General features: G+C 39.4%; 2 protein-coding genes across 6 annotated transcripts; one reads left to right on the forward strand and one right to left on the reverse strand.

The window, feature by feature from the left end:
- The first annotated feature begins 57 nt into the window (after positions 1-57).
- On the forward strand, positions 58-7754 carry spef1 (sperm flagellar 1). 2 transcript variants are annotated; one of them, XM_047352003.1, is made up of 7 exons: positions 58-244; positions 367-478; positions 1949-2096; positions 2218-2257; positions 6780-6852; positions 6955-7060; positions 7411-7754. In XM_047352003.1, exons 1-7 carry the CDS (start codon positions 136-138, stop codon positions 7525-7527), a joined length of 705 nt encoding a protein of 234 aa, XP_047207959.1. In that variant the 5' UTR covers positions 58-135; the 3' UTR covers positions 7528-7754. The 2 variants fall into 2 exon arrangements, with proteins under 2 accessions (XP_047207959.1, XP_047207960.1); XM_047352004.1 differs by having other exon boundaries at positions 1949-2072.
- A 3542-nt stretch (positions 7755-11296) lies between these two features.
- On the reverse strand, positions 11297-22989 carry erlin1 (ER lipid raft associated 1). 4 transcript variants are annotated; one of them, XM_047352108.1, is made up of 12 exons: positions 22843-22989; positions 21879-22010; positions 19897-19978; positions 17770-17816; positions 17615-17676; positions 17411-17536; positions 17251-17324; positions 16959-17017; positions 16752-16843; positions 16572-16661; positions 16407-16486; positions 11297-14996 (listed from the first exon to the last, which is right to left on the reverse strand). In XM_047352108.1, exons 2-12 carry the CDS (start codon positions 21989-21991, stop codon positions 14805-14807), a joined length of 1017 nt encoding a protein of 338 aa, XP_047208064.1. In that variant the 5' UTR covers positions 21992-22010; positions 22843-22989; the 3' UTR covers positions 11297-14804. The 4 variants fall into 4 exon arrangements, with proteins under 4 accessions (XP_047208064.1, XP_047208065.1, XP_047208066.1 ...); XM_047352109.1 differs by having other exon boundaries at positions 21879-22007; positions 22843-22980; XM_047352110.1 differs by having other exon boundaries at positions 21879-22007; positions 22769-22902.
- Between the last annotated feature and the right edge of the window lie 645 nt (positions 22990-23634).

Below are 23634 nucleotides of genomic sequence, written 5' to 3' on the forward strand. Positions count from 1 at the left end.
TGCTTCGTGCTTTTATTCAGAGGCCGTTTGTTTTGGTTTGACAGCCGTCACCTAGCAACGTCTGAAACAGACCGTGTTTAGCGGGCAGCTAACAAGCTAATTGTTTTACGCTCAGATTTAAATATTGTTTTTAGAATGGATCGTTCGCTTAGCAAGGAGGAAAAGCAGGATTTGCTTGCATGGGTAGATAAAGTACCTTTCTCCAGGCCCAAAAGAAACATCACCAGGGACTTCAGTGATGGAGGTAAAGTCTGTTTGTATCTTATGTTTATGCTAGCTGATTACTCAGTTTATCGCCTCAGATGTCAGTTTGTGTTTTTATTTACTTGCGGATTTATTTTGTCTCCATGCCGGACCTTCCTGCAGTGATGATTGCGGAGATTATTAAGCATTTTTTTCCAAAGATTGTTGACCTCCACAACTATAGTGCTTCCTGCAAAACGCAGCAGAAACTCAGCAACTGGAGGTTTCTCAACAAGTAAGACAGCCTGTAGCTTTTTATTTTATTTTATTGTACATTTATATAGTTATTTTTAATATTCTTTCATTAGGCCCCCATTAGCCCCCTGCAATCTACCTTTTATACAAGTAAAATATTTTTGCGTTACTTTAGCCATCAGCCATTAGTTTTGAATCATTATACTATAAAAAAACTCAACAATTACAGGTTTTCAGTTTATAGGGAAGTAGAGACCAGCAGATGGGTATTTAAAATGTACTGGTTTAATGTACATGATACCATGCACAATGACAAGGTTCACAGGGCCTTTGGCAGAGAGACAGGCCTACAGCATCAAATGTCTCCATTCATACTTTGTGTCAAATACACCTGTTGTGTTTAATGCTAAAAAGCTAAATCTTCTCATGTAACCAAAGCACACAGTTCTAATTAAAGTCCCAGTAGCAGTTAGGAAATTTAACACCTTTAAGCTTGTAAATTGTTGGACAGAAGGGGCAGTTTCCTGGCATGCCTCCTAAACAATCGGTTTTATATAGATAGCCTGTAATGGTTGTCATGGATACTTGGTGAAGTGAAGACTATTTTATTTTACGTCCCTTACTTTCCTTCTCACTGTGCACAGTGGTGACATAAAGTTGGCTCCTTGTTTAGCCTGGGGGCCAATGGCTAAAACAAATGGGCCTTTGTGTCATGTCATATACATATATATCACATTGAAACAGGACTTCAGTTATTTCAATTGTTCTTTGCCACTATGACCAACTTAAAACTTGAAGTATAAAAAAATAAAGCTTTAGATATATTTAATTTATAGGAACTGTTAGGAGTGATATCCTTGGAGCACTATGCACCTAATCCACTATGTGCAATGATTTTAGTTTACCATGTGCTACGATGTATCGGCAGCAACTGAGAGTGGAAATATGTCCTAATGATCATTGTATCTCTCCTGATATTTGTAATTGTGTAGTGCTAAGGGTGTGACTGTTGATGTCATATTTGACTGTTTCTTTTGTCAAATTTCCCTTCTGGATATTATGAAAAACTAAACTGAACTGAACTGCATAAAAATGTTTGCAATAGTGATTTTGTACTAAAAAATAACTGTATGTGATTTGTTCCTAACTAAATAAATGTACTCAAATTAAAGGTTAGATAATTTAACAAAAATTTTTAAAAGTGACAAAGAATATTTGACCTATTCTTACAAAGCACCAAAAATAAGACAGAAAGTTTGGTTTTCAGTAGGATCAGCAGACTAGATTTTTATGCTCTACTAAAACTAAGCGAAATCTTTTTGTGGGCCTTTTCATCAAGTCATGATAAAACACTGACAAACACCCACTCATCCACTTCCTGGTCCCAGCTACAGATTTATGTGCCCCCACTGTAAACAAAGCTTTCTCCGGGGGCTCATTAGTAAATTACATGCTATTTGCTTTTGCCTTGTTTTTTCTATTAGAAACACATGTTTTTCTGTATGGTCAGGAGGGTGTTTCCCAAGCTGGACATGGATGTCCCAGAGGAGATGGTAAAGAAGATTGTTACAAGCACCCCTGGAGCCATAGTGCCTGTGCTGAGCGTCCTCAAGGAGAAGATAGAGGAGAAACTGGTGCAAACCTTCAACAATACACCAGTTTGTACTTACACATACAAACTATATGTGGTGTTTTGCACAAAACATTAATGTAAGTGCAAATTTAAATTACTGTGGTCTGATTGCATACGTTGACTAATTTTTTCTCACTCTTATGCAGCAATACTATGAAACCAGGAGCCAGGAGAAACCTTTTTCAGGTACTATCTGAAAGTTTCTATTCTGTTATTAGTATGGTTTACAGAGCAGCTATTCATCACTAGGCAGTAATTAAGATTTTGTTAAAATTACAAAACTGTATTGAGGTGGATGACATAAATTGAATTACACATAATAAATGTGCTGATGTCAAGCAAGATGTGATGACTGCACCGACTTCCTGAATGCCATATATGCAATTTATAAAACTGTGATAGGGTAAGTTTCGGAGAACGTTTGCTGACGATGCCCAAAATGTGCCTTTTTTAGTGTTAGAGGGCAAAAAAGTGTAATTTTAGACGTTTTGTAGTGGTGTTGTACTGAGTTCAACTCGAAGGTTATTTATAGAAAACTTTTAAAAACAACAGAAGTTGACCAAATTGCTGAACAAGTCAGTAAAAGCAAACTTACAATGATTGCAAACAAAGCAATGATCTTTACAGGCAGAGTTTGCACTTTGCAAAACTGTGAATAAATGAAATACAGAATAGTAAAAGTACTTTCTGTTAGAAGTAACTGACTTTGAAAATAAATAATATTAACTTTAGAGTCCAGTTCTACCAGAATTAATAATAATGTTTTGTAAAACGAGCCGGTCCAATGTTCTACGAGGCCCGTGGCAGAATTCCCTTTAGAGGCCAACCTTCAGTTAGGTCCACTTACCAACAGAGCACCACTGACCTCACTGTTATATTGCTTAATCTTTTTTGCATTCACAACTTGTTTTACAGGTATCAAAACTAGCAAGCCAATACTTTCTGTCTAACAGAATGTTTTACTCGACTATGACATCAGGCAATTAACAGTTTTTATTAAAATAGAATTTTATCTGCTCATGTTAAACATCTACATTTTCATTTTATTGTATGTAATTTCCAAAGGGTCCCTACTGTATAAAACATTCCTGAGATCAGACAATAACAAAGGGTGATTGACACAGCATTACAATTATCATACTGAATTATGTCAAGCCTTATCAGCAATATGCTGTGTGTATATATGTGCATATATACAGTATATGTGTGTGTATATATATATATATATATATATATATATATTCACTATAGGCCTAAACATTTTCCCCAGCTTAGACTCAAGCAGCGCAAATAGCTCTAAATTATGATTCTGTTGGCGTAACTTTAAATGTTTTCCTTAGTGACACAACTGGTGTATTTGTCAGCTTGACCTGTGTTGATTCAAGTTATCTTGGGACCCCAAGCCAAGCAGGAGTCCCTGAGCAGCCACAGACCTAAATTATATCTGGGGTCGACCCAAGTCAGGGAAGAACCAGTGTAAAATGGCATGCTGATCCAAGGCCTAGGACCTACCTAGGATCCCAAAGGCTCAGTTTCTTGTGATCTGTTTTTAATTTGTAACTATTATGCTGCTGTCTTGGCAAGGACTCCGTTGCAAACGAGACTTTCCTAGATTAAATAGAATGAATTTAAAAAGTCCAGCTGTAAAAATATAAAAGCCTGAGTTGCTCTCCACAGATCTTTGAGAGGGAGATAGCATTTGACCTTAGCTATGCGTCTTTTTTGGTAAAAGTTTGACATAATGACAGAGATCACCTTCTTGTCAAATTTTAAATCCCCATCAAAAATCACACTAGGGTTTTTGACAGATGAGCAGAGAAAATGAGAAAAGGCACCTAGACGACCACAGAGAATCCCGGTGTGGCTGGATCTGAACATTATACTTTTCTTGCTTTTACAATTTATTCCAAAGGTTACGGCTCAAGGTTCAAACCTGTTTAATCGAGCAAATAAAAGGCTATTTGGTCATTGTCTGCAAAACAATGAAAATCGCTGTAATTATTATTATTATTTTATAAACTCTTGTGGCAATACATATTATAAAACGAGCATTGAGTCTGAGATGAAACCTTGGGGGATACCATAAACGAGGAGACCAGTAGCTGAGAATAAACTAAATTAAATGGACTTACGGCTCAGCTGAGTAGGATTCAAATGGGTTCAAAGGGTTGATTGGGTCATGCATCAAGTGCCTTGTTTTCAGTACAAAAAAGTCCCAGTGTAAAAATAGTCATCATAAAAATGATCAAAAGCACACTATGGAGATGGTGCTTTTATTTTAAAAGGCTATAAAAATTAAATAAACACACTCACTAGTGATCACATGGTATCACATTGTGACATAAAGTAAGTAAATATTTAATGAAAATAAGAGAAAATATAAAAAAGAATAAAGGATATTAAACCTACAGGTCCTTCTCAAAAAATTAGCATATTGTGATAAAGTTCATTATTTTCCATAATGTCATGATGAAAATTTAACATTCATATATTTTAGATTCATTGCACACTAACTGAAATATTTCAGGTCTTTTATTGTCTTAATACGGATGATTTTGGCATACAGCTCATGAAAACCCAAAATTCCTATCTCACAAAATTAGCATATCATTAAAAGGGTCTCTAAACGAGCTATGAACCTAATCATCTGAATCAACGAGTTAACTCTAAACACCTGCAAAAGATTCCTGAGGCCTTTAAAACTTCCAGCCTGGTTCATCACTCAAAACCCCAATCATGGGTAAGACTGCCGACCTGATTGTTGTCCAGAAGGCCACTATTGACACCCTCTAGCTTGAGGGTAAGACACAGAAAGAAATTTCTGAATGAATAGGCTGTTCCCAGAGTGCTGTATCAAGGCACCTCAGTGGGAAGTCTGTGGGAAGGAAAAAGTGTGGCAGAAAACGCTGCACAACGAGAAGAGGTGACCGGACCCTGAGGAAGATTGTGGAGAAGGGCCGATTCCAGACCTTGGGGGACCTGCGGAAGCAGTGGACTGAGTCTGGAGTAGAAACATCCAGAGCCACCGTGCACAGGCGTGTGCAGGAAATGGGCTACAGGTGCCGCATTCCCCGGGTCAAGCCACTTTTGAACCAGAAACAGCGACAGAAGCGCCTGACCTGGGCTACAGAGAAGCAGCACTGGACTGTTGCTCAGTGGTCCAAAGTACTTTTTTCGGATGAAAGCAAATTCTGCATGTCATTCAGAAATCAAGGTGCCAGAGTCTGGAGGAAGACTGGGGAGAAGGAAATGCCAAAATGCCAGAAGTCCAGTGTCAAGTACCCACAGTCAGTGATGGTCTGGGGTGCCGTGTCAGCTGCTGGTGTTGGTCCACTGTGTTTTATCAAGGGCAGGGTCAATGCAGCTAGCTATCAGGAAATTTTGGAGCACTTCATGCTTCCATCTGCTGAAAAGCTTTATGGAGATGAAGATTTCATTTTTCAGCACGACCTGGCACCTGCTCACAGTGCCAAAACCACTGGTAAATGGTTTACTGACCATGGTATCACTGTGCTCAATTGGCCTGCCAACTCTCCTGACCTGAACCCCATAGAAAATCTGCGGGATATTGTGAAGAGAATGTTGAGAGACTCAAGACCCAACACTCTGGATGAGCTAAAGGCCGCTATCGAAGCATCCTGGGCCTCCATAAGACCTCAGCAGTGCCACAGGCTGATTGTCTCCATGCCACGCCGCATTGAAGCAGTCATTTCTGCAAAAGGATTCCCGACCAAGTATTGAGTGCATAACTGTACATGATTATTTGAAGATTGACGTTTTTTGTATTAAAAACACTTTTCTTTTATTGGTTGGATGAAATATGCTAATTTTGTGAGATAGGAATTTTGGGTTTTCATGAGCTGTATGCCAAAATCATCCGTATTAAGACAATAAAATACCTGAAATATTTCAGTTAGTGTGCAATGAATCTAAAATATATGAATGTTAAATTTTCATCATGACATTATGGAAAATAATGAACTTTATCACAATATGCTAATTTTTTGAGAAGGACCTGTATAAAAACAGGATTAATATAAAAAATAAAATAAAAATCAAGATTAAGAAAAACAAAAGGATTTAAAAGGTTGTTTTTTATCTTGAGCTAGAAAATACCAAATCAGCACAATCCATTTTTCAAATAACTTTTTTGCTTTAACAAATTCTTTTTCAAGTTCCATCAATGGTGTTTCTAGCACTAATGTGATTTTCTTATTTATTGTCCTGTCCTGAGATCGTTAACCCTCCTGTCAGCCCCCCACAGATAGCAGCTCCCTCCTTTGAAGGCATCAGACAGCTCTGGTCAGAAAATGCCACCACACGAGGGTGTGAATTGAGGATATGCGTCTCTTCCGTTTCCTACACTTCATCTGCCCCTGAAAGCACACTCTGTAAAGCTGACCTCAGATCAGTGCCCCCCTCCCTCCCTCTCCTCCTCTCTTTCTTTCCTCTTTCATCCACACCCATCCACTATCAGCAAGGGGGGGTCTCGGGTCTCCTTATCAGCTCCCAGCATCCAGATGGCCCTTATGAGGCAGCGTGAGCTCAGCACCGTTGACTGAAAGACCGATTTTCTCTTATCTGACTTTCTCTTTGCTTTTGTATTCCTCAACTATTTGCTAACCTCTTTACATTTAGATATGTACACCAGATTTATCAAACTGAATCTCTTAAGATTTGCTTTCTTTGTGTGTTTACATTTTGATAGATGTAGAAATTCAACAGGCTGAAGCAAGAATTGTGGCCCAGCTGGCAGAGTTGAAGATCACAGAGACAAAAGTGTACGGAAAAACAGTTTTCATTAGTTGAACCATAACAAATCAGTTGCATTGCTTGTGATCATGATTAGAACATAACATTTGATTTATTCATTTTTAAATCAGGAAACCACAACACATGATGTTTTACACAGAGATGAACCCTGCAACCATCCGGCAAATCCTGCTTGAAAAAGAACTCCAGGTCCAAGATCTTCAGGAAACTGTGAAGGTACACTCAAACACAGTCACCTTGAATTCTAACCGCTGACTGGCTCTGCGTCTCCATCTGTAAAAACAAGCATCCTCCTTTTTTATGCCCTGTATGGGGGAGCTTGGTCATGTTATTGCAGAAGTGTGCGGATGTGTGTGTGATGTGTCACACCCTGTGTCAGTAACAGTCCGTGAGTCACCACCAGTTCAGCGGATATAAACTTTTTTTTTTCTCCTTCCCACATCTGCTTGAAAAGAAAAAAAAAAGGCAGAATGATGACCTACATTTCCAACTTCTTCTTCTACTACATGCCTCTTTAGGTAAACTACCGCTAGATTGGCATCCTCACTTTGTTTTCTTGTTTATAGGTCTTTCAGGTGAAAGTGACCAAGCTGGAGGAGCTGGTTCGATTGAAGGACAAGCGCATTGAATATCTGACCTGTCTTCCAGAGGCGTACAAAACTAAACTACAGCTAGCTGGTTAAAAAAGCAGCTCACATTCACACAGAGACCTGGTGTTATGCTGTCTTTATTTCTGTCCTTGTTGAAGTTCATCTTTGTGCAGAAAACATTAGGGTTCAGTCATTTCAGTTTTATTTATCTGGACTTTACACTAAATGTACTGAAGATGGAGTTTTAATATGTTCATTATGTTAAAAAGTACTTGTTTTAAGATGTAATTAATAAAGAACAACTATACATCTGTCCTATACTATAGACACATTTTGCCCTGAACTTTGAGGTTCTAATGGGATTTTCTTTTTAAATAATATCTTAGATACACTATATTACCAAAAGTATTGAATCACACCACCAAATCAATGAATTCCACTGTTTCAGTCACTTCCATGGTTGCAGGTGAATAAAGTTATGGTGAATAAAGTTGAATAAACCAACTGAATAGATGTCCTTATAAACATAAACTACTAAAGTTTTTGATATAACTAGCAAACAGTCGTTTATATCACTGTGGAGGAAGCCCAACAAACATTTTAATCTTTGACATAAAAGGACCTGTTACCGAAATAGTTGCAGCTGTAGATTTGTACGAGTTACTTCCTTCTAATGAAGAAATTGACATCAGTCATTTTGAGGGAAACGTTATCCAAGTGTGAAAATTGCTCAAAGATAGAACACAGCTTTTACCAACTTCCTTTCCATATTTGCAGTAATTGACCAAATATAGTCAAGTGTTCCTCACCTTGCAGCTTCAAAAAAAAAACTTGGTTCTGTCTGAAAATAAGGTTTGCTTTCTTTTCTAAAGGCAATTATCTCATTACATTATACTGTACAGCCAGGTAACCTTCTGAACCATGTCTCCATTGTTAAATATAATTTATTTAAGACAATTAGTTAAATGCATGTGAAGATATAGTGGTATAGTATAGTTGTGCTAGGCTCGATTCCCTGTCTCAGGCCATTTGCTGCATGTTTTCCCCTTCTCTCTCCACCCTTTTTCCTGTCTGATTACTGTACAATAAAGGCCACTAATGCCAAAAAAGATCTTTAAAAACAAAACATTACTGCTAGTTCTAGTTTGTGTGCATTTGGATCAATGACATCACAGACGTTATAACAATTAAGCTGACCTGCCGGCATTAGTAAACACCACGCAGGGGCCCGTATGAGATTTGTAGACTAATGTCCTCGATTAAAACCCCATGTACTTCTGGCATTTACAAAAAATGTTGAAACAAACAAAACAAAAAAAAAGTAACACAATCTAAGTGTTTATAATTACAACAGAAATGCCCGAAATATTCCTACCACTAATAAAATTACATTACATATGGATTATGACATATGTTATAAATATTATCTGTAACATCAATGTATTATTTTGATTTTGATACACACACTCAAAAGAAACAATAGAATTAAATCCCACAAGTTCTTATTTCTTATATTATCAATTCTCGTTATGGAGTAACATTAGTATAACACCAGTGACACCAGTAAAACAAGCTGAGATTTGCTGGTTAAATGGTTAGGCTGTCTACGTGAGTCACAATCCTGTAGTCAGCTGCCTAACAGACATCCACTCACATAGCTTGCTGACTGCTGTTTTAAAGAGATGTTGTTTTAATAAAGTGATCAGTTGTGGTCCACCATGACTGTGTTTCATGAACAGAAATATTTTCAAGCAGCTGAATTTGTCTTGTAAGCAACAGAAAGGTGTGGTAGCTTTTTTTATAGCTAGTGAAAATAAATCAGTGGGGGAGGGGTATCGGTGTGCTACTCTATGCAAATACCTTAAAAATATAAATATTTTAGTGGTTTTGGAGCTGCAGCTTTTTAAACCCTTAGAACACCTGGGTACCGATTATCAGCCTATGCCTTGTAAACACTTTGCCACGAAGCACTGGCGTTCCATTCTATTCTTCTCTGGCCCTCTTCACAATGTATTTAGTTGCTGCTCAAATGTTCTAGAAATCCATGCAGTGTCTTCTCATAAGGCTCAAAGGTGTTGCTGCAACTATACAGAGTACAAGTAAACACATCTGAAGAGGGAATTTGATTTAAAACATGCACATATGGATGAAAAAACCCTGAAAAATAAAGATGGATATTCTCAAAAGAGCTCTGATCAGTTGCCTAATGCCTAGAGGCACAGGCACTTAGAAGTTTGTTTTTGGGAGGGTAGATTTGATCATGATTTAATAAAATTTTATGACAAAATAAAAAATGAAAAACTTATGACATGTTTTAAAACTAAAACTGTATCCACAGTTAGTTTGACTGGTTTTACAGAAAACACAAGCCAGTCGCTTTAAACAGGTTTTTTTTTGTTTACAATATTAGGTTTGTATGAAGTGACATGGTGGATAGTTTTCTTAAAAGAACAGATAAACAAAGCACAGATAGTACTAGATTGATAAGCAGAACAGATCTTTCTGTACTCCTAGCAATGAGTTATCCTTTAAAAGCCCTCCAGTCAGAGGGTTCAAAACAAATGGGTGGGCTTAGATACGCATCAGCCACACACACAAAGGTAAATTGTACAGCAGTCTTGAGTAATGTTTTGAAAATTATCACAGAAAGACAAAGGAGCTCCATCTGTGAGGGTTACTGGGAAACAGCTCGAACACGCAGTAAGAAAATGTGAGAAAAACCAACAACAGAGCAACCATTGAAAGCGCAGTTCACTGCTGATGATTCATACTGGTATCACACTGCTTTCTGAGGCCAGGCGTTGGTCTAACATGAAAGGCCGCACCCTCGTGTAATGGGGGAGGGACATGCCGGAAAGTGTCGAGGTTAGTTGGATCTTGTAGGGTATGATTTGAGAAGAGCAGATCAGACAGGAATCCAAAAAAACCCCTCACAGCCCTGAGAAGAAAACACTGACATCAAATAAGTAGACCACCCCAATAAATTAGCTAGCACAACCCATCAGAGAAAAACAAAATCTGCTTGAGCAACAACGCAAAAAGAAAGTTCACTCATATTTAATCCACACACAAAATAGATTTCTCCCAGGAAAAAAAATCAGACTGGAGTCACACAAGAGTTAAACACAATCCCAGAGGAAGCAAGGACTCATGGTTTGGTTGTATAAGGATGCCAGAGGCCTCCACAGGGCCTGAGAGGTCATAAGAGGAAGCTATTACTCATCTGGACACAAAACCCAGGGCTCTCAGTTTAAAATACTTTATCTGCTTTATACATCTATATGTTGTGGGTCAGATTAAAGCAAGCTGTGTGATAAGGTGCTTTCAGTGAATTAAAAACTGTATACACCGCTGTCAAAATGCAAGGTTGTTTATCCCTACAAAGTCAAGTAGAAATCAAATTAAATGATCTATTTTTTAAACATAGAAACAACACATGCCCTAAATGAGCCAGTGGTACTTTTTTCTTACCTTGTCATGTGACTGTCACATACTAACATGTACTTTGAATTGTGTCCTGCGCTTTTTAAATTTCAACACATTTGTAGGGACAGACTGTTCACCATGACTCTATTAAAATGATAACTCATGATCCTTAAACTCCCATCTTTGGTATTTTACATAGATTCAGCTAAAGTGATAAGAACACGTCTCAGAATCAGAAAAGCTTTATTGCCAAGTACGTTTTTGGACATACAAGGAATTTGTTTTGGCGTAGTCAGTGCAATACAGTACAAATTAAAACAGTATAAACATATCTACAATATAATATAAATATATGTGCACAGTTTTAAGTGAGTGAGAATAAGTATAGAGCAGTATAAGATCCTTATGTCTCTGTGACAGCTTGAAAATAACGTGCCTTAAGAACAAATTCAAAACTAAAACGAGGTTCAAATAATCCAGTTTATGTTGGAATTTAAAGAGGAACAAATAGCTAAAAGGCAGGGAATGTTTAAACAGTCTGAAAAACTATTGCTCAATATCTTCATCTTGTTGACTTTTTCTGTCCCAAACAGGATGTATTGGCCTATAACGCTTAAATCCTTTCAACCTGGAGCACTCAGAAAATCTGACCAAAATTTCTAAAATAAAATCACCGTTTTGTGCATTTCTGGTTTTTAAGAGAGCAGGAAATTTGAGTTTGTATACTTCAAGTATATTCAGCTTCTACAGCCTTTCATAAACTACACATTTCTCTCTCTATAATTCACCAACTTCCTCTACTTTGCTAATTCCACTTATTTCTACCTCTGCCAAGGAGGTTATGTTTTCAGCTAAGTTTGTCTGTGTTTTAGTAACTTTACAGAAAAAGCTATATGGTGTCAGTAAGCATTTTCTGACTGTCTCGTTTTAAGTACTATTTTAGGTTTAACTAACAGCTTTAGCGTGCTGTTAGCTCGCCTCCTGCAGGCACTTAGGAGTACTACACAATGACCACCCACCCATCGACCAACCCACACACACACACACACACACACACACACATCAAACCAGAGGAGAGGTACCAAAATAGGTTTTATTTTTACAACATTGTCAAAACTGGAAAACATGTTTGCATATAAACTTTTTAAATCAACAAGACAATTTTTCAATTTCACAGATTGTACAAAATATTAACAAAAAAATAAATTTCATAAATGAATCATACCCCTCCTTTTGCATCAACGCTTGAACCCATCACCAAAGCAATGCAAAGTGCAGCGTCTGTCACGTAGAGCTCAGTTAAACAAGCACTAGTAGTGTCCACTGCCAGCTGTGGGGGGGGGAGTGTGACCCCTTTAATTATTTAAGGCTTGAATTCTGTATAGCAAAAGCAGTTTAAAGTTAAAAAAGCCTAACGTTAAAGAAAAAAAGTTCAAAAGCCCAGAAACCAATTATAAACTAGCACCAGCTTGCAATATTAGCTATGAATGTCTTGTTACTGAAAAGCGCTGTATAAATAAACTTACCTTACCTTTATCTTTAAATGAAAAGGCTTGTTCCGGCGATTCAATTAAAATCAAGCCATAAAACTGAATAAACACAGTTGTGTTCAAAATTAACAGCAGTGCAACATCTCTAACCCAATCAATCACTGTTTTGGATCGATATTCTAAAAAGCAAATAATACACTGTCAGGTGTAGTAGAGTAATAGAAATCTAACAGAACCAACAGTCATGACATGCACGTTACTGACTGTAATATTAATTAAAACACAGGGATGTTCAAAATATTAATGGGGTGCTGTAAAAAAAAAAAGCAAGTGGGTTATTTAAGGGCAAAAGCAGCAAGTTTTAACCCTGTTGGTTCTAGTGCATTCATGAATGTAGGCCTGAGTTCTGGGTTGTTCCAGAAATCTTCCAGAAGAACAGGGTACTCTGATTACAACGTGGACTTGAGAGGGGGCATAGGTGCATAAAATGATAGGCTGCTCTGCTAAAACAATCCATAATCCTTTAATGGACCCCAAAAGATGTGGAAGAAAACTACTATTGAAATGGAATAATTGTTTGATGAAACAGCAATGACAATAACCTGAAACACCAGTAAGAGAGCACCATTTTGGTTCCAGGCCACTTGGATTAACTCTATGGAGTGGTCAGTCCAACCACTGGACGTTATTCAAACAAATAATGTCACGGTGGGGTGGGCGGCATAAAAACATTTTTCTTCTGAGACATATTACCAAGAAATGCCAAGAAACAGCAGAAAGAAGTCCAATGATTCTGGGTTGGAATCGTTGATAACAGGAACCAGACGTTGGTCCTTCCTACTAACATTATTTCATTGATTCACAGGAAAGCTAAAACCTCAAGCATGTTTTCCAGTTTATACATTAAATGTTTAAGCGTGAAGAGCCGAATATTCCCTTTTCTTCACTTTCTGTAGTTATAACATATTTCATGTTTTTATCCTTATGTTTTGCTTTGAGGCAGAATGTGCAGCGCTTCCAGTGCATATACAGGTATAGAAATAAACGCTAACATAAGGAGTTACAGCTTTACTCATGGTTTTGAGCACACTGCTGTTATTTTGAACACAACTGTGTCTTAAACAGGTCATTCCTGTAATCATAAGCTGCATGTTTCCATTAAACCCTAAAAACCACCAACATTACAGTCAAAATCTCCAAAATGTTCCAGTCAATTTCTAGAATTAAAAAAAAAGTAAACAAAGACAAGATTGGAAGTTTTCCTTAATTATTTCACCTTCAATAAACGATATTGCCACAGACACCTACTGTGAGTTGACTGCATATGTGTTAGTGGTGCAATCAAACCATCACAGTCAGTGGTTCATTTTGGGTGGAAACTATTAGTTGTTTTACTTTTTATTTGACCGCATCGCTCAATAATAAACCACTGATTTATTACAATAAAATAAACTTCCTGAGAATTTCCATTTAATTACATCTGAACAAGCTGTTTAAGGAGACAATAATGGGTTCTATTAATCATCTGAATCAAAAAACAATTAACATGCATAGCCCTGTTAATCAAAACCGAACAATGCAACAAGCATGCTGACAGAACAAATTTCCACTATTGATTCACTTCCTGTTAAGCATCTTGATTTAAATTTATAAAGACAAAGATAAGAGTTTAGTCCCTTTTTCCTCCATTTTCTTCACAGTAAATATCACAGAAAGTCAGCAAAGCAAAATCACACAAAAATAAAGCAAACACCCAACAATCATTTATCCACTAGTCTTCTCCACAAATCTTCAAACATTTAAGTCAAAGGAAGATTAAGGATGGATCCATAACAGCTGGGATTATTTTAATTGTTTCTGTAATGCTGAAACATCTCTATTCAATCTGTCCACGTGCCAAAACCTCACCACGAGCAGCATTTGACAGGAGGTTTCATTTAATCGGTTCTCAGGCTTGGATTAAGAGGGGGCAGCCAACTTGTTGAAAGAAAAAGATGGTGCAGATGACTTAAACCACTAATAAACCTTCTCCATCCAACCTTTAATTAGTGTCACCGTTAGATTTCAGTGTGGCTAAACCATAAGTTAAAAAATCAGTAACTCATGTCAATCACAAACCATATCTGCTGCACATATATAATGAAAACAGCTCTGAAAGCAAAGTTAAACGCTTTACTGATAATAATAAAAAAAAAAAGAAAAGCAGCTGTAAGTTGCGGCGACTACTTTCTGTCACCTTCCCAGGCATAAAGATGGCATCGTTCTCGTTCCTTTTAACACTCTCCTGTTTGTCCTAACTCTTTCTTTTCACTTTCTCTCCAAATCCCTCCTTGCCATGTAGATTTAAGACCAAAGTGTGCTGTTCACCAAATGAGCTGCAAAGCTACTCATGTTCAGTGACAAGACAGCTCTCCATCAGGTTGTCCTGTCCTGTGCAGAGGCTCGGCTGTGAACTCACTGTGACCTTCGCTTCGCTTTCGGCAGGTCCGATTCACCGTCGGGTAAAGTAGGCGAGGGCACGTGTTTAGTGGGGCCGTTGTTCCCCTCCACAAACATGTTAGGAATGTCCTGGCCAAAGTAGATCTTACTGTTAGCTGCTATGGCCTGGTATTTCATGAGCTCCAGGTATTCTGGTGTTAATTTCAGCTGCAAACAGTAAGAAGAAAAACAGCTTATTAATGCATTTCACATTTCATGAAAATACTGGCATGTCTCTTAACACGACATGGCTGAAAATAAACCCAATACAGGTGACGGAACAACTTGGGAAGGGTGGGAGGAGTTGATAACAGGTTCAGGATCTGACTCAATTGACGAGGATATTTTTAATGGTTAATCAAAACGTTACATTTCTGGAAAAAAGTCAGCAGTAGGAGGAGGATGTGAAGGGTTTCTTTTTTTCCCATAATCACCATCTGGCTTCAGTCTTTAAATATTCTGTGTCAGTCAGATGGATTCAATTAAATCCTATCCTCAAAGCAGCTCTATGCTTACTGACAAGTCAAAAAAGATGTGAAATAATTTATCAAATTAAAAATCAAACCCAATTCAATAAAAAGAAATAAAAACCCCTACAAATTCATTACACACACAATGACATTTCACATGTCTTTCTGTTCGCGTTGATTATAATCAACGGTATTGAAAATGCAAAACTCTGTTTCTCAGCTGAATAACATCAGATATTTAATACCAATACAAGCAGCTGAAATGAGCTTCCTCCGTAGGGTGACCGGGCACTCCCTTAGAGACAGGGTGAGGAGCTCGGAGTAGAGCCGCTGCTCCTCCACATCGAGAGGAGCCAGTTGAGGTGGCCCGGGCATCTATACCGGATGCCTCCTGGACGCCTTCCTCGGGAGGCATTCCAGGCACGTCCCACCAGGAGGAGGCCCAGGATACGCTGGAGGGACTATGTCTCTCGGCTGGCCTGGGAACGCCTTGGGTCCCCCCTGGAGGAGCTGGAGGAGGTGTCTGGGGAGAGGGACGTCTGGGCGTCTCTGCTGAGTCTGCTGCCCCCGCGACCCAGTCTCGGATAAGCGGAAGACGACGACGACAAACAGCTGTCCAACTTAAGCTGGCTGTTCAGAGAGTGCTGTATGCATCAAGAGAAGCATCTAACCTGGGCTATGGAGGACTGGACTGTTGCTCTGTGGTCCAAAGTCCTCTTTTCAAATTCAAGTAAATTGTGAATTTTATTTTAAAATCAAGGTCTCAAGTCTGGATGAAGAGTGGAGAGGAGCAGAATCCAGGTTGCTTGAGGTCCGGTTGGAGGTTCCACAGCCATAGAGCCATGTCATCTGCTGTGTTTTCTATATTGAAAATCCTTTTTATTGATCTTGTGTGATATTCTGATTTTCTGAGAAACTGAATTTTGGGTTTTCATCAGCTGTAAGCCATAATCATCAAAATGACCACATATAACAGCAGGAGATCTATTACTGTGTAATTAATCTATATCATGAGTTTCCCTTTTTGAATTTTATTACTGACAGGAATTTACACTGCAATGCTATTCTACTCCATTGGGATCCCAATGTGATTTAATGTTCTTCTTACCATGTTTGCTTCTGCAGACTTGGCGGCAGTGTAATATTCTGCATCAGCCTTCGCCCTCTCTCTGGCCAGGAACGCAGCATCTGAAACAAAGTTTTAAATGAGACACATACCAAACCAGTGAGCACATCACACAAACTACTGTGCATCTCAACAAGTGATGCTTACCTTCTATTTCAGAGATCTTCTTCTCAGTCTCCTTCTCCATGACCTTCTGTTTGAAATGGATCTCTGCTACTTGAGCAACTTTTTGAGCCTCTGTGGGACAAAACGGCAGAAAAAACATTTAATTATGCACATAAGACAGGAGCAGATTAATTTTAATCTACAGTTAAACACCAGATTTACCAATAATGGCTTTCTTCCTTTCAGTCTCTGCTTCCTTTTCTACCACTTTCTGAGTCTGTGCTGTTATTAACAGACGAGTCTTCTCAGCCTCCCTGCAAATACGCACAAACAAAAAAATTTGTTTTGGAAAGTATTTTTGCCTTCTATCATCTGACAGGATGAGTTAAAAAAAAAAAAGGAGTATTGACTAAAGGATTATAAACTCACATGAGTTCAAAGTTCCTCCTGATAGCCTCTGGGATCTTTGGCTTGGTAACGCGGACTGCCTTTAACCAACAATGAAATGCAAAAAGCAAAGAAAAATATGTGTCGACATAGAAAGCTTTGTTCAGAATTTGATTTTACTGTTCACAAGTTACTACAGGATTGATTATTTTTCTGTTATAGTCAAAGTCAAAGTTCAATGATGTCACAATATTAATATTTTACTGACTTTGTGTTAAAACGTAGAGAGACGAAGAAATCCCAGTTCAGGAGAAGCATTGTGTGTTGTGAATACCTGTATTGTTAGTCCAGGAGCCATCCCATTAAGATCCTTCTGTAATGCAGTCTTCAGATTCTCATCAATAATATCTGTAAGAGACAAAAAAGCAAATCACTTTAAGCATTTAGGAATAAAGACGTGCTAAAACTGCATTAAAATGAGGTCAATTTCTCACCAAACAACTCAATGTAGACCTCCTGCAAAGTATGCACACTGCAGAACTGGTTCAGTTCATGGTGAATCTTGTTGAAAATTAGAGTCTTATCGTAATCTGCAGTGTAGTTCCTAACAATATCCACCACTGCAAAACAAGCAGAAAGAGGCCGTTAAAACAATGTAATGCTGACTAAAAGTAGTCAAGAAAAGGCGCAAGTTTTACCCGCTGAAGGGACCAACATGTTAACGACTTCTATCCTGTCGAAATAAATCATCACTCCTCCGCTGTACAGAGGAGAGAACGGAAAAATAAAAATCCACTTTTTAATAAAGAACAGTTTTGTAAATGTGGCTCTGTTTCAGTAAATATAGGTGTACCTTGTTCCACAAGGCACGTTCTTGATCTCATCGGTTTGAAGCGTAGTCTGAAACAGAGACCCAAACATTACACGTCACCTTCGCATCTTATTAGAAGCCCAAATTATTTAAAAAAGGTAAAAACGTTTTGAAAATTTTTGGTTAAAACAACAGTGTAAATATGTAAAATTTTAACCAAAACCATGACTCAGGGTTGGACCCTTTCATCACCCAGGCTGAAGTCACTGAGGTGGATAAAAAGCTCCACGGTGGCAGGGCTTCGGGGGTGGATGAGATCCGCACTGAGTACCTCAAGTCTCTGGATGTTGTTGGGCTGTCATGGTTGACACGCCTCTTCACCATTGCATGGCGGTCAGGGGCAGTGCCTCTGGACTGTCAGACTGGGGTGGTGGTCCCCCTTCATAAGAAGGGTGACCGGAGGGTGTGTTCCAACTACAGGGGGATCACACTCCTCAGCCTCCCTGGTAAGGCCTACGACAGGGTATTGGAGAGGAAAGTCCGGCCGATAGTCGAACCTCGGCTTCAGGAGGAGCAGTGTGGTTTTGGTCCTGGCAGTGGAACACTGGACCAGCTCTATACCCTCTACAGGGTACCCAAGGGTTTATGGGACTTTGCCAAACTTGTTGGACTCCAAACTTGTTGGACTCCGGCAGGGCTGCCCTTTGTCACCGATCCTGTTCATAACTTTTATGGACAGGATTTCTAGACGCAGCCAAGGGCCGGAAGGGATCTGGTTTGGGGACCAGTGGATTTTGTCTCTTCTTTCTGCAGATGACGTGGTCCTGCTGGCCCCCTCAAGCCAAGACCTACAGCATGCACTGGGGCGGTTCGCAGCCGAGTGTGAAGCGGCTGGGATGAAGATCAGCTCCTCCAAGTCCGAGGCCATGGTACTCGACCGGAAAAGGGTGGCTTGTCCTCTTCAGGTTGGAGGGGAGTTCCTGCCTCAAGTGGAGGAGTTTAAGTATCTCGGGGTCTTGCTCACGAGTGAGGAAAGAATGGAGCGGGAGATCGACAGACGGATCGGTGCGGCTGCCGCAGTAATGGGGACGCTGTGCCGGTCCGTTGTGGTGAAGAGAGAGCTGAGCCGAAAAGTGAAGCTCTCGATTTACCGGTTGGTCTACATCCCTACTCTCACCTATGGCCATGAACGTTGACCGAACTCATGACCGAAAGAAAGAGATCCCGGATACAAGCGGCTGAAATGAACCTCCTCCGTAGGGTGGCCGGGCACTCCCTTAGAGATAGGGTGAGGAGCTTGGAGTAGAGCTGCTGCTCCTCCACATCGAGAGGAGCCAGTTGAGGTGGCTCGGGCATCTATACCGGATGCCTTCTGGGCGCCTTCCTCGGGAGGTGTTCCCAGCACGCCCCACTGGAAGGAGGCCAAGGACCCGCTGGAGGGACTATGTCCCTGAGCTGGCCTGGGAACATCTTGGGGCCCCCCCGGAGGAGCTGGAAGAGGTGTCTGGGGATAGGGACGTGTGGGGGTTTCTATTGAGTCCGCTGCGCCCGCAACCCGGTCCCAGATAAAGCGGAAGACGACAAAATACGTAAAATGCAGGTGTTTATTAATGTCCTTGGACTTATGATTTGTCATAATAATTTATCTTGTGGTTCTGTGATGACAATGTAAATCATCATCTCTAAAAAAGATTTAAAGCCTTTTAAAATTCTTTTCTTTCTCTTTTTGAAAGACCAGGAAGAAAACGAGAGCACAAAAAACAGCCCAAAGAGAAAATCTTCAGACAGCCAAGAGAAAAACTGATCAAATATTTAATAGGCAGGTTTAAAATATGCATGTTGTAGGAAAATAAAAGTTAATCTCATAAAAACAATTGTCTTAAAATCATGAGTGAGCATCGACTTATATAAGCATAGAATGTATATATTTTAAAATAGAAGTTTTTACTTGGAAAACTAAATTTAAGACATGTTCGTACTATTTTAAGCATGTGACTTCATACGAACACAGCCCGTTTACCGGCTTTAAGCAGAACCTACTGCGGCAATGACTGGTTGACAGCTTGGTTTAGAAGATCCCCGCTGGTTTCAGTAAGCAGCGCCTTACTGACATTTCTTACAGAAAATGAGAACTTGACAGAATGTTTCATGCCAGGAAGCAGAAATTACCTGCACTGATCTGTATGTGGTAATGAAAGGCAGCATAATGTGATATCCTGGACCATTGGGAGAGGTCAGCAACGCGCCGCCTCTGAAACAAATATAAACAAATGGTTTGGTCAGAGTTAACAAACATGGACATCTGTGAAACTTAGAGACATTCACACAGACATAAAATATGTGTATTTGGGGTTTTGACCTACATTTTGAAAGCAGTTTGTTCTAAATGTTGCCAGCCTCAACAGACTGATCGTATTCTGGGCACAGTTGGAAAACCATCACTTTTTGATCCTCGGTGCCTTTAGTTTAGCAGGTTTGCAGAAGATAACATTTCTACATAAAAACACCTCTTAGTAGAGATGCACAGACAAACTAGCTGATAACTAAAAGGGACTAATTTTTCATCCGATTGACCCCGATTGGTAATCGGCTGATTGGAAACCATGCATCCAATAATTTTTCCGATCAGTCAATGCCTTAGCGATACACTCTACACTAACAACAGGTTACACAAGTGTTTTTCAATCCTGGTCCTTAAGCCACACTGCCCTGCATGTTTTAGATGTGTCTCTGCTTTCACAAACCAGGTTTCAATTGATGGCTGATTAACAGGCTTTTGCTGAAGCGCAATCATCTGAATCTGGTTAGTGAAAGCAGAGACGCATCTAAAACATAGAGGGCAGTGTGCCTTAAAGGTCCGTGTTGAAAGATACTGGGTTACACTATGTGGATGTTGTTACTGAGTGAACAACACCTCAAGTTTGGGCTATTTTAGAATGGTTTAACATTCTAACATAGAACAGGAAATCTGAGCATTTTAATAACAAATTATTCATTCCGAGGATTTTGCAGCAAGAAAAATTTAAAAGCTTGTGACATGATACACTTCAACATTTTGAGGTGTCAAATAAAGCCATATTGTTATATACAACAATAAGTCAACATCAATATTTCCTTAAAGGGGACATATCATGCAAAATCCACTTTTTTAGACCTTAAATACATTTTGTTGTACTTGACGTCTGTAGGCGTGCAGAAAAGTAGAATTTAGTCTCTACGGGTGCTGCATACATATCTTTATATTCTTTTTGGGTCCATTGAGTTTTTCCAACTGTTATGTCACAGTATTGTCTGAGGAACGGCTAAACAAGCTCACGGACGTCCGGTGATCAATTTCACGTATCCGCCATATTTATTTATCGCTGCGATTTTGTAGTCCAAGCTCAAATTAGCCTACGCTGAGAGGGGATGAGTTTGGTTCGGTTGTATCGACCCACACAATTCATTACACCGTCCCCCAGCATCAGAACCTCTTCGAAGTGCCTGGTAACATTTTATTTTTCATGGAAATGTTCCCACATCAGTGGGGAAATTCCTATTTTCCTTTAAGGACGAGTTCTTCAGCAACCTCCGCCAGTATCAAGACTTGCTGAAAGACTTCATCTGATTAAGGAGTCAGTTCCTTCAGTCTATGGAACGACAACAAACAGACATGAATTGTGTGTTGATATGACATGCTGGCCATTGTTTTGATAGCAGTAGCATCGTGCCTTCTGCTGATGTTTGTGCTGTGTGCTGCTTTTAGCTCCTTGAGGACAGAACAGTACAGCGTGTTTTGAATAATATTATTACATAAGCAGTTTTGCTTTGTTTTGCCGTTATTGTCTTGTTTCTGCAGAGCTAGATACTTGTTATCAAACTATAAAAATGGCCGAATGGGTTAAAGTGAAGCGTTCTTTGACTAGGAGGAGTGAAGGGTGTGAAACGCCTCAGTAGCATTTAAAGAGACTGCATCAAAATGAGTTGCTCTCAGACGCACCTCAGAACAGGGATAAAACAGGAGCCTGTGGAGCTACAATGACAAGGAATTTAGACCAAAAAAACTTTATATAGACCACAACAAAATGATTTCATTGTAAAAAGGAATAATTCAAAAGCATGATATATCCCTTTTAAGCAGACACTAATTTATAAAGCTGTGTTTGTGATACCTGTAGTAAACAGCAAGGTGCCCTTCCTCTATCTTGTGAATAGAGGAGTGCAAAAGGATGGCCATCACCCCTGCTATTGTTGCAAATACTGCCCCGACATGCGGCATCGTCATCCTCTCTTGCTCTCACCTGCTGGCAAAGAAAGAAGCATAAACACCCTGGACTGGTTAGTACTCAGCAAACCATAACAGCTGAGGTCAGATACAGACACAGAAACTGTCTGCAGAAAAACTGGCAGCCACTTCCCATTTATTTGTCAACTATGGCCGAAACTAGAGCTAAAAGTCAGATTTTTTTTTATTTTTATGTAGTTTGTGACATTTAGAAGACATACTGTTGAACACACAAGCCAACAAAGAAATGCGGTAGAAATAACCGAGACACTGCAGACAATTCTTACAATAAAAACCTTATTATACAGAGAAAGAGAAAGCATTGGTGAAATTTTTAAAAGCAAGGACAGATCAATATAAACAGACGTGAAAAGTCCTAAAATACATTTAAGTTGTCTTGGAGATCCACACACCCAGTAAGTTTAGTGTATCCTAAAGGTAAAACATGTGTACTAAACTGTCTGCTGCACCTGAAAGATCTGAGTCTACTAAGGCTAGGCTAATGCTAACACGAATGCTTAGCTTGCAGGATAGGCTTAAGAATGAAATTATTGAATAGCATTTAATTTAACGGGAAAACACATTTCAACTTTACCCATGCATTAGTCAGAATAGCCACCGAACCAGTAATTAGACGCTGACCGGGCATTGGTTTGACAAGGCTAACCAAGATTTAGCTAGCTAGCTCTCATTATCTGGTGTGTTCGGAAGTCAGCAACTCTGTCAGCATATTGAGTTTAACGCTAACTTCAGCATAAAGCTAACAAACTACCTCACCTTACACGGTGTTCAAACACAATCATATTCGTGTAAGCGACAAAGTTAACGACTGGCTGTTGACATAAATTTACCACAGTATCGAACCGTCTCCACCTCTGGTCTTATCTTTCAGCGACCCATCCCCCTCACACCGCCTCCGCCTCCCCGCAGCTTTCTGCCAGCTCTCCTGGGCTGGCCTGGGAATTCCGGATCCTTTCTGAGATCCGGATCTTTGAGCTCGGATCACTAGAAAGACTCGACTCTCGAACTGCTCTTTCCTTTGTACCACACTTCTGATATTTATCTAAAATCAAAACGCTAATGTTTAGAATAAGTCAGAGTGTACTAAACTAGTCATACTACACTTTATTTTTCTAACACAAGAATCGATACAAGAGTTCAGACAAGTTAGAAGTTAACCTCCTTGCTCCTGAAAAGTGTGTTTTTTGTTTTTTTTTTATGCTAAAAATGGCTGTCAGTCAGTCATTTTCTACCGCTTCTCCCATAGTGGGTCGCGGGGGAGCTGGTGCCTATCTCCAGCAGTCTATGGGCAAGAGGCCCTGAACACGTCGCCAGTCTATCGCAGGACAACACACAAACAACCATGCACACACTCATTCATACACCTAAGGGCAATTTAGAGAGACCAATTAACCTAACAGGCATGTCTTTGGACTGTGGGAGGCTGCCAGAGTACCCGGTTAGAACCCACGCATGCACGGGGAGAACATGCAAACTTCAAAAATGGCTGTATCTTTTTTTGTTTTTAAATTGAGAAAAGGATAAGCATAGACCAATTTTCTCTTGATTGGCTGTGATTGGTAACAATAAAAAATAGTTGTTCCCACCTAATTGCATTAAAACTAGAGAAAGCCACCATTTTG

Source organism: Girardinichthys multiradiatus, chromosome 22, assembly GCF_021462225.1.
Source record: "Girardinichthys multiradiatus isolate DD_20200921_A chromosome 22, DD_fGirMul_XY1, whole genome shotgun sequence".
In the NCBI taxonomy this organism is placed as follows: Eukaryota; Metazoa; Chordata; class Actinopteri; order Cyprinodontiformes; family Goodeidae; genus Girardinichthys; species Girardinichthys multiradiatus.